Source organism: Haliotis rufescens, unplaced genomic scaffold (genome assembly GCF_023055435.1).
Source record: "Haliotis rufescens isolate VD_foot unplaced genomic scaffold, xgHalRufe1.0.p SCAF_13, whole genome shotgun sequence".
In the NCBI taxonomy this organism is placed as follows: Eukaryota; Metazoa; Mollusca; class Gastropoda; order Lepetellida; family Haliotidae; genus Haliotis; species Haliotis rufescens.
The window spans coordinates 30,239,393-30,253,378 of record NW_025963813.1 but is presented as its reverse complement, the minus strand read 5'-3'; the positions used below and the strand labels follow the sequence as shown (position 1 = coordinate 30,253,378).

Here is a 13,986-nt window from a genome sequence, read left to right as displayed (position 1 = left end):
CTAAAGATGTTACCATGATTACCATTTCAGCAATGGTAACGTTTTCAATATATACAAAGGTATATCAAGGCCTCACAATTTTTCATTTTTCACTTTATGGATTCGACAGACCTCATGCAAAATTACAAATCAGAAAAATAAGATAAAAAATAAATAAAAATATTATTATTTTATTTTTCACACTTCTCTATTCTTGATAGATTAGTAAACAAAAACATATTAATTCTAATTCTAACACATCACCTTTAAAACAATATGAATTTATCAAACGTGGTATTACTAATATGACTGAAAACCTCTCATAAAAAGATTTTTTTAGTGTTACCTATTCTTCGACGGTGTCTTCCTGGCAAAACATAAAATTAATAAGGTGTGGCCTTACCCCCTTTCTGACAATCCCTGTAGGGCAGCCTGCAGTTATTTGCTTTAATACTCCCAGTTATTAAACGTGGGAATATTGACCTGTTATTCACCAAGTGACTGTACAGTACTGGAACCGGGGTTTGACCAGGGCCAGCTATTTCCTGGGCGTGTTTATCCAGAGCTTGACCACATATATGGCCTTTATTGTTGTCTATTTTTGATTTTTATGAAATAACCTCAGGCAGATATTTTGCCTTTGGACAGAAATCCCAATGTTTTTGAACATATATTATGAATTAGGAGTATTTGTGTGTGTGTTGAGAGCACAACAATAAATCATGGCTACAACTCAGCACTCATCTGCAGGCCAGAGCCAGTTTGTTTAATGTTCATGGAATCTTAAGGTCTAGTAGAATTTCAGGATTTATTGAGGGGTGTCCTTATTTGTGGGAGAAAATTAGAAGATATTCGGTATCAAAGGCCACATTTCCAAGAGTACAATAGATAAGACACATGGACAAGTGGGTCAAATGTTATACTATCTCAATAAAATATTTATGTAACATTAAACAGGCTAATTTCTTTTCAAATACATTGCAAAATTATTAATGAACTTAACAATTTTGTTCATGATGGATACGTCCATATGGAATGGACAAACTAAAAGGAAATGGTATTCACCTTACATTGTATAATGATTACATTTATTGCACTTAAGTAAATCAGTAGTGGCTTTTTTATTGTGACAAAATTGTTGAATATCGATGTTATCATTATATGGGCCAGTAAATGTTGTAGGTTAAGTTACAACCATGTAAACAGATATATTTTCTCAATAAAATTAATTTATGTTCTGTTGAAGTTAAATAATAGGTTGATATGGATGAATAATGGAATGAGTTTGTATGTTCTTTAACGCTGCACTCAGTAATATTTGAGCTATTTGATGGCAACCTGTAAATACGGACCAGACAATCATTAGTATCGATCCATGTAATTGGGATACGATGACATGCATCAACCACATCAGTGAGGCAGGGCATCCAATCCTGTTAGTCACCTCTTACGGCAGTGTTAGAAATTGGCACTAGTTCTATAGTCCTTGTCAAACTGCCCAATAGTTAAGGTATCATAAGGACTGTAAAATTTGCCATTTTTAAGGGTTTTGCGATACATTATCATAATAACGAATATCTGACAACAACGGTTTGTTTCTATCGCTCTTACAACAAGCATGGCACCAATTTGCTGAAAACCAATTCTAACCTGAATCCTTACGGGGGAAGGAATGAGTGAGTGAGTGAATGTCATTTTACATTGCAGTCAGCTGTGTTCGAGTTGTAACACAAAAATCACCACTGTAGATGGTAAAGTCAGAGCAAGCGAAACCAATGGTTGATAACATGAGCCATGACCCATGCCAGCAGGGTTCGATGACACGGTCACACTTTGTAGCCATCTAATCCACATTTATGACAAGCTTGTGATACTCTGCCCCGGTCCACAAGACGATCATAGTGCTACGACTGCCGTAAGTGTGTTTGTTTGTTTGTTTGTTTGTTGTTTAATGCCACACTCAGCAATATTCCAGTTATATGACAGTGGTCTGTGAATAATCAAATCTCGACCAGACAATCTAGTGATTGACATCATGAGCATCGATCTACGCAACTGGGATACAATGACATGCATCAACCAAGTCAGCGAGCCTGACAACCCGATCCCGTTACTCGCCTCTTACGACAAGCATAGTCGCCTATTATGGCAAGCATGGTTGCTGAAGACCTATTCTACCCCGAATCTACACGGGTCCCACGTTGAAGTAAAATCTTATGTCAAGCTTGTGGTACAGGGCCCCTGTTCTACAAAACAATCATAGCACTACGACTGTCGTCAGTCTATGTTGAAGTAGGGGCGGTCAGGTAGCCTAGTGGTTAAAGCGTTCGCTTGTCATGCCGAAGACCCGGGTTCGATTCCCGACATGGGTACAATGTGTGAAGCCCATTTCTGGTGTCCCCCGCCATGATATTGCTGGAATATTGCTAAAAGCAGCGTAAAACCATACTCACTCACTCACTGTGTTGAAGTATTGGAGCTGTGATGGTCTTAGCGTTACGATAGTGTTGTTGAGCAGGGCCTAGGGGATCTTTTCTACCTGGAATCCCCATGGTGAATACATAAATGGTTGAATGTATGTGTACATGAGGAGAAATAAGAAATTCACCTGATTTTCACCCGAGGTGGTTGAGATAGATGTCACATTGACTGACATGGGACACCTGCAGAGAAACACTGCTTATTGATTGTGTTGCTGGATGAATTTATAGTGGAGAGATGTGATTATGATTCACACCCCATTATTGTGTCAGTCCACTGCCACGTTTGAACAAGACATAATGATGGATATTGGCAAATCGACACTGTGTTACATTACCCTGAATCAACAGATCATTTATTGGATTGACAACTTTTGTTGCTTTGGAGGTTTACAGTATTGAGGTGTTGTGGGATGCGTCGTTGTATCGGTGAACACTTACAAGATCAATATTTGTTGCTGATTATCGATACACTAGCTCAGTCGGACAAAGTGAAGACGTAGCAATGATGGACTCTGGACATCGTAAAGTCCACTAAAACATCTGCCTCTGACATAACATCCTCATGTCCGGTGTTTAGAAAGTTTCAGTTGTTGTTAAAGACACCTCCGTGACTGTATTGTATTTCTCCAATGGTGCCTCATGACTTTTCTCCTAGTATTAAAATTATTTTATCTTTAGTAAAGAAAAGTTCAGATTCATGAGGCAAATTTTTACAAATATGTTAATTACAAAAAGAAATCATCGCCAAAAAAACATATTAAATGCCTATCTCCATTTTTACAAGTTTTGAGTAAATAATATTTTAAAATTTTTAAATATTTATATATTTAAAAATATGTATAATATTAAGTTAAAAACAATGTGCATTTATTTTACATGAAACTTACAAATACAAATTTATTGATATGTTTTTTGAAGCAAAAGTAATTGTCCCTCTTCTCATTTACAGATCAATAATATTTTTATGTAAGAGTACCAATGAATTTGGGACTTTTAGTTTCAGATCCATACTGTTTTATCTCCATTAGTAAATTCAGTTGGCTATACCTCATGTACCAATGTTATATATATGTCTACTGAATTGAAATAAAAATATTTAAAAAAAATAAATAATAAAAATTCAGTTGGCGTATTCTGATTATTCTTGACCACAGTTTTCACCCAAGGAGAGATCACATACTGGAGACAGTTTACTGTTATGGAGTCATCACCTTTTCTTCAGTATTTCAGCTCACAGATCACAAAACTCACTCCCAATGTTCACATTCAACAGTAATGGTAAATGACTTGGAACTATGTTGTCCTGTCTCCTTGTCACATGATTTCTGTTAGGAATTTGATTGGACACATGGGCATTGACATGCACGGGGAACAATCTGGTTTTAAGTAACTTGTGAGTTTTTCGACGTAGAATCACTGAAAAACTACTTTCCAGCAACAGGGGCTTCATGAAATTAACAACAAGGTTAGAAAAGCACCCATTTGGAAAGAAAATGCAAAAACATCATGTGGACGTAGGACCATCTGGTTCACAGGTGACAGAATATTAGTGGTATTAATTTGACACCCCAAAGCTACAATAACTAGCAAGATGATGTATGAAATATGAATTTGAAAAATGTTTGAAGGGTTTGTCAAATCGATAGAGGATGGTATCAAATCAATGTTAATATGATTTAAATAACATAAGGTGAAAGGAGGTTCAAGTTTATTGCACAGGTAGCAACGTGTGTGCGTCTTTGTTTTGCCCCAGGCAGGGTAACAACAAGTGCCATCTTTTGACACCTTTTGGTTTGATGCAGCCCAGGATTGAACCACTGACATTTAGCTCTCAGGCAGTGTTTGAAATAAAATAAATTGCCAGGCTGCCATCAGGACCCACACTTTAGAAGCTGCAGGCCCTCATTTAATAAAATGCAGCTTATTGTGACAAATAAGTCGACATGTAATTGTACTGCAGGACTTGAGGACACATACAAAACAGAAACTATGGTCCTGACATGGTACCTTCCTGCCACGGGATTACTGGCAGGCGCTTATTGCGACACAGATCTCGGGGCAGATGCTCTCTCTACTAGGCCTTCGAGGTGGTCAGTGAGAGTGAAGCAGTTCATACCTAACATTTTGAAGCCTCAAGTGCTGGGTCATCTGTTTACCCAAAAGATTGATCATCATCAGGGGTTGGGTGAGAGGTTGTGTTGGGGCGGGGAGTGGAAGGTGTGGGGAGTGGGAGGTGTGGTGTGGGGATTGGGAGGTATGGGGCGAGGGAGTGGGAGGTGTGGGGCGGGGGAGTGTGGGGTGGGGGAGTGGGAGGTGTGGGGTGGGAGGTGTGGGGCAGGGACTGGGAGGTGTATTTGGGGTGGGGGTGGAGGATTCATAATACGTGAATATGAGGTGTCTCAGTTAAGGGTGATATACTACTCTTTGTTTTGTCACATTGTACACACGACTGCTAGTGTTGACACAGTCCTTATTGTGGGCTGTAAATGTTGATCAAGCGGTGATTGACTTGGGTACACAAGATGGACTTCGATTCAGTTGAAATCATTTTGTATACATTGAGAAAATACTTTCAGCTCTTGCACAATAAATAAGGGGATTAGATAATTTGTTGTTTAATATATTTTTTAGTTTGTAAATAGAATTGTCAATGATTGTTGAGGCCTTCAGATACCCGAGACTGCAACATTGGACAACATCAGTTTTGTTCTTGTCAAGCCTCTTATTTCAAGGTCATTGTTTTCCAGTAAGACGCTGATAGTAAAGACAAGATATTTTTTATGGATGACAACTTCTCTATTCTATTATTATGTGACATTTCGGTATGGATCCTTATACCGTTATCAAGTAAGAGTATAAGGATCTATTGCGAAACGTTTTATTTAGAATAAACATGTTAAAGGAGTTGTCATCCATAAAAATATTTTGTCTTTACTGTTACTTATCATCCTTTAAAAATGCCAGTAAACAATTGAAGAATTTGATATTAAATTACATTTTTTTAAATCAGGTATTCAAAACAAACATGCACATAAATATTAACAATATTATGTAAGTATTGAAGACAGTTGTTGCACAAGTATGAGTGTGTGAGTGAGTAAATATTGCTGTAATCCTCATCAGGAGTATTGCAGCTATTTGCAGTTCACAAATATGACTGAGTGAGTGAGTATGGTTTTACGCCGCTTGTAGCATTATTCCAGCAATATCATGGCGGGGACACCAGAAATGGGCTTCACACATTGTACCCATGTGGGGAATCAAACCCGGGTCCTTGGCGTGACGAGAGAACGCTTTAACCACTAGGCTACACGACCGCCCCCACAAATGTGATGGTTGTGTAATTTGTGTATATGACCGATATACCTGGCCGTTAACGAGGCTTTACCTGACGAGACATGACTGTTTAGCACACGTTTGACTTGCATTGTGACATGGTGTACATTAAACCAATGTGTCAAGCATTTATGTTGTCAGGTTACCATAGCAACAGCAAAGAATAGTGTAATCTGGCTGTTGTTGGTTTGTTTCCAGGGATATGGTCAACTTGACATGTGGGTCTGACATTTCTAAATAAACATTCATGAACTGGAATGGACAGGTGTTTGATATTGTCAGGTATAAAATTATGATGAATATTTATTCTGCTTGTTTCATTAATCGTGTTATGTGAGAGATATTCTCACGCCCCATCTCAACAACATGCCAGTAAGGCCACAGATATGTGCAGGGTTTATCTAGACCTGCCCAGAGGCCAGAATTCAGCCCAAAGTCTGCAGCAAATGTCAGTAAATGTTCTCCTTAATGTTAATATAGTTCTATCTAATGTGATGGCTACGTCAGAGGAATGGTTAACTAACATCTTGTCTCTGAAATGAACATATTTTGCGGATAAAAACAGTTGTTAAATTTTAGTTATGAAATGTGATAAAATGAGCCCAGGCACTCGCTTCATTTTCAGATACTGCCGTAATCTAGACCTGCTAAATATTATAGACTTGCATAGGCTGTATTGGATATATTTGTTTCAGGATCTGTATGACAGACTAAGGAAGGGACAATACTACTTAGTTTTACATAGTTGAATGTGATGTTAACATGGTTAATACACAATTTTAAAACACCTCTGAATGTAAGAAAATAGGAAAGTTCAATTTAGGAAAAAATAATTTTCAATTTACTTGCCAAGGACATGTAGTTTGAAATCTTAGATAGATCCCTGTGTATGATATCAGTATACAGGATTTGACTTCCTTAAATTAGTGCTCCAATGTCAAGGTTAAAATTGTAATGGCATTGTTGACATGTTAGTTCACCATGCCTAAAGGGCACATTTAGAAATCTTCTCATTTTTTAAAGAAAATACCTCATTAGGATGTTTATCATATGCTTGAGCGAGTGAGTATGGTTTTACCGTGTTTAGCAATATTACAGCAATATTGTGACATGGCAGTAAGAATGGTTTCACACACTGTACCTATGTGGGATTCGAACCTGGATTTTCATCATGACAAGTTGACACTTTCATCACTGGACTAACTAACCACACCTTTCTATGAAATAACCAGAACATATAAAAAACTGGTTTAGTTCAAAAGATCACAAAGATTGTGTTGAATTGAATGATCGATTCAAACTTGCTGTGTCAGCAGTTTTTGAAGAACAGTTTCAGCTACATAACAGTGGTCTCTTAATACTTGAGTCTGGAACAGACAATCCAGTGATTGACATCATGAGCATCGATCTATGCAATTCGATATTATGATATGCAACCAAGTCAGCGAGCCTGGTCACCTGATTCTGCCAATCGCCTATTACAACAAGCACAGTCGCCTCTTACAGCAAGCATGGGTTGCTGAAGACCAATTCTAACACAGATCTTCCCAGGGTTTCTTTGAGAAACCTAGCCCCTAAAAAATCTCAGTCGTTATCTCAGTGTTATATTGCAAATGTAGGAAAATCATTAGTTGAAACTAAGTATCAGCTAGTAGGTTAACAGGCAATTATTACCTATGAGGATTATTATGAGATTAATACCTCAAGGTACTAAGTCAGATCTTAGCACAGGTTAAGTCCTTATACCCGACACCAAAACAAAGCCCCATTAATGTGTTTATGTAGCGGAAGTGGTTGACTCAGGGCTAAGAGGGTAGATATGATCTGCTGTGTAATTGGGTGTGTGACTTTAGTTGTCTGGGTGAGAATTCGGTAGCTATTGACAATAGACCTGTCCGACCATTCATTGAAATGTCCGTATTGATATATGGGGATAGTGTTAGGCGGGAAAGCCATGTGTGAAAGTGTTTGCTTGTCATGCTGGAGTCTTGGGTTCTATTCCAACATGGATACAACATGAACAGTGTTCAAGGTTCCGCTTGCTGTGATATGGCAGGAATATGCTGAGTGTTGTGTGTAAAAGTATGCTCACTCACTCATTCACTCACTCACTCACTCACTCATTCAAACCCACTCACCCAAACCCCCTCACTCACTCGCTCACTCAAACCCACTCACCTAAACCCACTCACTCACTCACTCACTCGGCATTAAAGGACTAAAACAAGGACTGGTCAGCTTGTAGTCAGTATACTGTGTCTGAGTGGGGCATTCATGTTAAACTGCAGCATGGTATCTCAGTGGGCTAGCACTATAAATCGGCATCAGTCCGGACTAGTACAAGCAGCCACACACACACGCACGTGCATGGACGTTGCCATTTAAGTGCAATTATCTTGGACACGACATTAAACCCCATTTCATCTCACCTCACCTCACTCACTCACTCACTCACTCAGAACAGGTAAATAACATTATTCACCAAAAATAATTCACATTTACATTAGCATTTGTGGCTCTAAATAAGAGAAAAGGTGCTATTCAGACACTTCAGCAATATCAGTCGCGCTGAATGAAGATAGAGCAACACAAAGTCATGCATTTTGAGCGTCAATGGAGGATCAGACGACTTCCAAATGAATTATTTGAATGTATACAATATTTTGGGTGGACACTTAATGGATAGAACTGATGTATTCGAAATAATTAAAAGGCATCCCTTTGACCTCCTTGGGAGACAACTGAAGGCATCAATTCAAAACGTGTTGATAAAACCCCCATACATATATACATTGTACACAGTAAGTGATAAGTTTGTTATTGAGTGTTTAACAACCTACCTCAGCCTCTTCTTCATCTAGATAGTAGCCAACTGGAGTCTTTGTTACATACAAGCCCTTATCTGATTGGCCATTCAAGAAGGCTTGGCTTCCGATAGTCTTTGAGCCATGACTGTTCAAACTGCTTGGTTGTGACATTTGCTTGGAGGAGGGCAAGGAACTTGAGGTTACTCTGCTGTTGTGGGCTGGACCAGTCTGTGTCTTGTTGACACTGACATCCGTGAAAATATCACTGACGACAGATGACTGTCCGTCATCTTTGAAATTTTGAAGAAGGTCGTCAGTGTCGCCATACAACATGCTAGACACAATTTGCTTTGAGAGACTCGGAATACTTCGGGGAGACATGCCCATGTAGTTGGTGCTGCTGGATTGGTTGTCTTCGAAACTAGTGAGGGAGTCGTCTGCAATATTTTGTTCTTCATCACTGACGCTGCCAATATTTTCATCGTTCTCGTCAAACTCGTTAATCTCTGATTCATGAGAACTCCCCCTGGGATGCTGAGTTTTATCTTCAGCTGCTGCAACAATGTCCTCAACAACTGTTAAATTCTTATCATCATCATCATTGTCATCATCATCATCACGGTTGTCATTTTCACCTTCTCTTTGTAAATCTTGGACATCTAATGCTTGACCTTCCTCCTCCTCCTGACCTTGACCTTCATCCTCTTCCTGACCTTGACCTTCATCTTCATCCTCCTCCTGACCATCTTCATCTTCATCTTCTGGCAATGACACAAGAATTTCAGGAGGGGGAGGTGAGTGGACGATCAGCTGGTCTGGGGTTCGAATTTCACCTCCATCCCTGATTGGCTCGCTAGTCTGGTCATCAGCCAATGCAATTTCAAGACTGGTATCATCAGTGTCCAGAGATCCCTCCGATGATTGGCTGATTGGTGTTTCAGACACTGCCGATTGTTGAAACCCAGTGTCTGCAGGTGCCCCCTCAACATCCACACGGGAAGGGGACTCTGGGTCGCGTTGTCCGTCTGCCTCCTCCATGACCACAACAAGAGTCACTTAACCTCAGAGTTTTATACTGCCCACTGATATCCAAACAGCATGATTACCCACACACCCTTATCACAGGGGTCAAAACAACTCCGCGTATTGAACATGGCTGCAATCCAATTGTCCCAGCTTAGCCGGCATTTACAGCCATTCACATCCCAGTCGCTCACAGTAAATACTCCAGTCAAGCACAAGAGGATTTAAACCCACCATGCTGTAACCCCACGAAATGTGAGTGCTCGTACGACCTCAACCTTGGCAATCCATCCGTGACAACAGTTCCACAGTGGCTGATAACATCTATTGACCAGTGCTGTACCCAGGTGTAAGATTATCCTATCGCTGCTCACACGCCAAGATTAAGTATCTGGCTATTATGGCAGCTCCCTAGCTGATCACTCTACTCCAGCAGGTGTATATATTGTCGTATTGTATGTTACATGTTCTAACCTGTGGCTGTCCATGCGACCCGTATTTAATTCACTGCCTGGCTCACAGCATTGTTATTTTTACTACACACATTAATATCATGACAATAAGACAATATTAAGTCTAGATTCGAAAATAATTTATGAATGTATTTTTCCATGACAACCAGCTTTAGCAAGCCTTAGCAACAATGTCGTTTATCATGGTTTTTTCTATAAATACATTTTGGTCGTCTCCTCAGAGCCTTGTTTGTTTTGGGATCATCAATGGGTTTTGCCGAGTGTGCACCTAGGTCGTTAACAGACAGCAGTTTTAGTCAATACAGAGCCTTTTCACACAAATCACCTTGCCAATCAGCTTGGACCAGTTGTGTAGCCGCACCTAAAAAATCTATTAAGGGTATAATAGTCATGTTAAGACTGTCTTGATAACATCTCTATCCTTTGGCTGTGTTTAAGACAAAAGGGACAGAAAAATAGTGCCTCAGGTTTTTGCTGTTTTGAAATGTTTATTTGTATCCTGGTTACGAACTTATATTTGTTACTTGACAACATATGTGTCATCACAACCAGCCCTGGTGAAACAAATGAATCAAAATATAAAATATTGACGAGATGTTTGTATAAACTTATGTAAGATACCGGTAAGTATGGGCCATTATGTAGAGAATTTCTTTTAAGAAAGCCAGCTTTTAATATTCCCAAAAGGTACTTTATAAAAAAGTAAAGCTTTCAACTGGATTTAGAAATTCAATTATTCATTGTTCATAGCCAACTAGGCTGCTTCCCCAATGGGATTCTAGGTTAAAATAGGTCCCCAGCTATCTATGCTTGTTTTTCTATGGGGATTCCGAGTTAGACTGACATTAAGTCCCAGAAATAAAGTTATCTTATTTCAAATCTATATCTACAAAGTAAAACTTATAAAATCCAAATTGAGCCCAGGGCAATCCTTAATTTCAATCTAGACTTGAGTTTGACTCGTTTTTATATTTATTCTCCAGGGTCTGAAGACACTGACTATAAGTCTGCATAAGAATTAGTCCCCAGCTTCTTATGTTTGTCGTAAGAGGTGTAAGGTGGCCTGGGTCAGTTACGTGGTTGATGGCATGTCAAGGTCATAGTTTATGTCACTGGATTGTTTGGTTCTGACTGTATTATTTGCAGGCAGCCATCATATAGCTGAATAAAGTGTAAATTAACAATCAAATAAACAAATAAATGGCTACTGTTTCATTTCAGTATGTTTGGAATGGACTGTAGAGATTGTGATGTCATTTGATTGTGATGTCATGGTAACGAATATGTCACAATGGTCTGCAAGGCATTGTGATGCAATTTCATTATGTTTTTGATTTCAGCCAAGTGATATCTCCCATAGAAGGCAGTTTTGGATGATAAATGTATTCAGTATCATGTCACGTAGTAGTAATAGGTTTGGTTTGTTGTTTATGCCGCACTCAGCAATATTCCAGCTATATGACGGCGATCTGTAAATAATCGAATCTGGACCAGACAATTCAGTGATTGATATCATGCGCATCGATCCACGCAATGGGGATCGATGACATGCATCAACCAAGTCAGCGAACCTGACCACCCGATCCTGTTAGTCAACTCTTATGACAAGCGTAGTCGCCTTTACGGCAAGCATGGGTTGCTTCAGACCTATTCTAAATATACTGAGGGAAGGAAATAAGGGCGCATGGAGATATTGCTATAATGCACAAATTAGCTGCAGAGTAATATTACATGGTTATCATTACATTAAATACAATTCTCCAACTCTCCAGCCAAAGTAATACAATTAGGACATAAATAAATTACTAGGTTTTGACCGAAAGGTAGCCTAGTGGTTACAGCGTTTGCTTGTCACACTGAAGGCCCGAGTTTGATTTCCCACTTGAGTACGATGTGGGAAGACAACTTGTGGTGTCGTGTCCTCTGCTGGTATTGCTGGAATATTGCTAAAAGTGGAAAACAACTCACTCACTCACTCACTCACTCACTCACTCACTCACTCACTCACTCACTCACTCACTCACAATGTCTTAAGTTCATGCCAGTTAAAACTGTAAGAATTTTTAAATAGGTAAAAATATGAACTTTCAAAATATTTTTAAAACATTCTTAGAAACCACAAGGCTGGAACTGTTTTATGAGTATGGCCGTGATGTGATGGGTATTTCATAATGGTATGGAAGTGACAAATTGTGGATATATTTACAATTGAACAAATATTCTTCATTTGTTTACAGAAACTAAAAAGCAAAGGGAACTCATATTATGTGAGGATATGGAACAATTTTGCTATTGGTGTTCAGATTACTAGTAATTATTGCATTAAGTTATCATAAGAATTAAAAACAATTTGTACATAAACAAATTACCGGATACCTAGCCGCCATGTTTGCTCGATGCAACTTATACAGCAATACGCGACAGCATGACTTTTTCTAAATCGGGTGATGAAGCTAAAAAAAATGGAGACAAAAATGACTCTCTGCATTTTAATTAAAGCTCAAATATCAAGGCAATTCACAAGCATGGAAAATTGGACATCAACATAGAAATATTACTGAAAAATTAGAAGTTCCATAATGGCGTGCGGCAACCTCCACAGTGACATCGATCCAAGCCTCATTTCAACAAACGTAGTATGTTTCATTAACTTAGGAAACTAAAAATGATATTTCATTACAATAGGATTTGTTTCAAGTCATTGTGGGTCTCAAGTCCCCCAGATCCCCTGTTATTTTTGCAAAGTGGCTAAAATACTTAGAAACTGTTACTGATGAAGGAGCTTGTTGTTAACCATCTAGTTAGCTTGGGTTGTATACTCCCCAGGAAGCTGAGAATGATTCTTGAGTGCACAATGATCCAGTGACGGGGGTAATGATAGCACTAGACCATGCCCCTGAGTGGTGTAGAAATATGCGCAATATAAATAGCCTATTATTATTATTATTATTATTATTATGGTTACATGTTTCTTTTAGGTATTCATCTGCAATCAGCTTTGGCCATTGGCAATGCTGAAAAAGGCAAAATACCTCAACCCTTCCTCTCCGAAACAGCTCTGCCATATACAGTGATCAAATATATGAATATTTGTTGCCATGACTACGGAATAATATTGCATTCCTTTATATTAAACCATGCTCTCAAATGAAAGTGACATGGGAGCAACACAGTGTTTTGACTTGTGCAAAATTAAGGGGAAGCTTTTTGTAAAATATAAAGGTTTTCCAGTTAGGAAATACAGAGTTGTCTCCCTTCCCATGATATCAAGTCATATCTGGGTACTGGGTATTGATAATTGCATATTGATTATCTGTTATCACAGGTCCATTTATTGCACGCTAATCATGCTAATCAATCATTCATGTAACATTTTCAGAAATATTATCTCACGATATGCTTCCTGTGATATCACCACGGTAACCGTGGATGTGTAAATGGTAAAATGATTTCCTTATAGATGGTAAAATGATAGTTTTATTGATTAGCAGTAGTTTAAATCAATTGTATTCAAATGCTTGTAATTAGATTGTCAAATAGGAAACTTATCACAGATCAATAAACGCAAAAATGATGTTCTTGGAAATATATTCTGGTTACTTGTTTTGTTGATGTATATGGGAATCTAAGATCTGTTGACTGGACTAAGGACTTTAGGAAGCATCTCTTTGTGTTTGGTATGATAATGATTAACTTTTATGATGATTATTGGCTGTTTTAGTCGATTCACAGACATGTTGAGGGATATGATGCATGAGAAAATTGTATTCATTTGTAACAGACTCTAGGTGAGATTGAAAGATCATGTCCTGAAGGTATATCTTTAATTTTCATTATTGTTAATGAGCTTTTGATATTTAATATTCTTTGGCGACTGATCTTGAT

At 38.5% G+C, this 13,986-nt stretch overlaps 2 protein-coding genes across 4 annotated transcripts in view; one reads left to right on the top strand and one right to left on the bottom strand.

The window, feature by feature from the left end:
* Positions 1-10,005, bottom strand: part of LOC124117797 (rootletin-like) — a 121,910-nt gene extending 111,905 nt beyond the window's left edge. For 2 of the 3 annotated variants that reach the window (XM_046479808.2, XM_046479809.2), the window contains exon 1: positions 8,639-10,005. In XM_046479808.2, coding sequence (XP_046335764.2) covers positions 8,639-9,643 — 1,005 coding nt within the window. In that variant the 5' untranslated portion in view covers positions 9,644-10,005. The remainder of the gene's footprint in view (positions 1-8,638) is intronic. The other variant, XM_046479810.2, reaches the window with a different exon arrangement.
* LOC124117798 (peroxisome biogenesis factor 2-like) overlaps positions 1-13,986 on the top strand; it is a 36,850-nt gene that overhangs the window by 13,615 nt on the left and 9,249 nt on the right. The gene's annotated exons all lie outside the window — the stretch shown is intronic.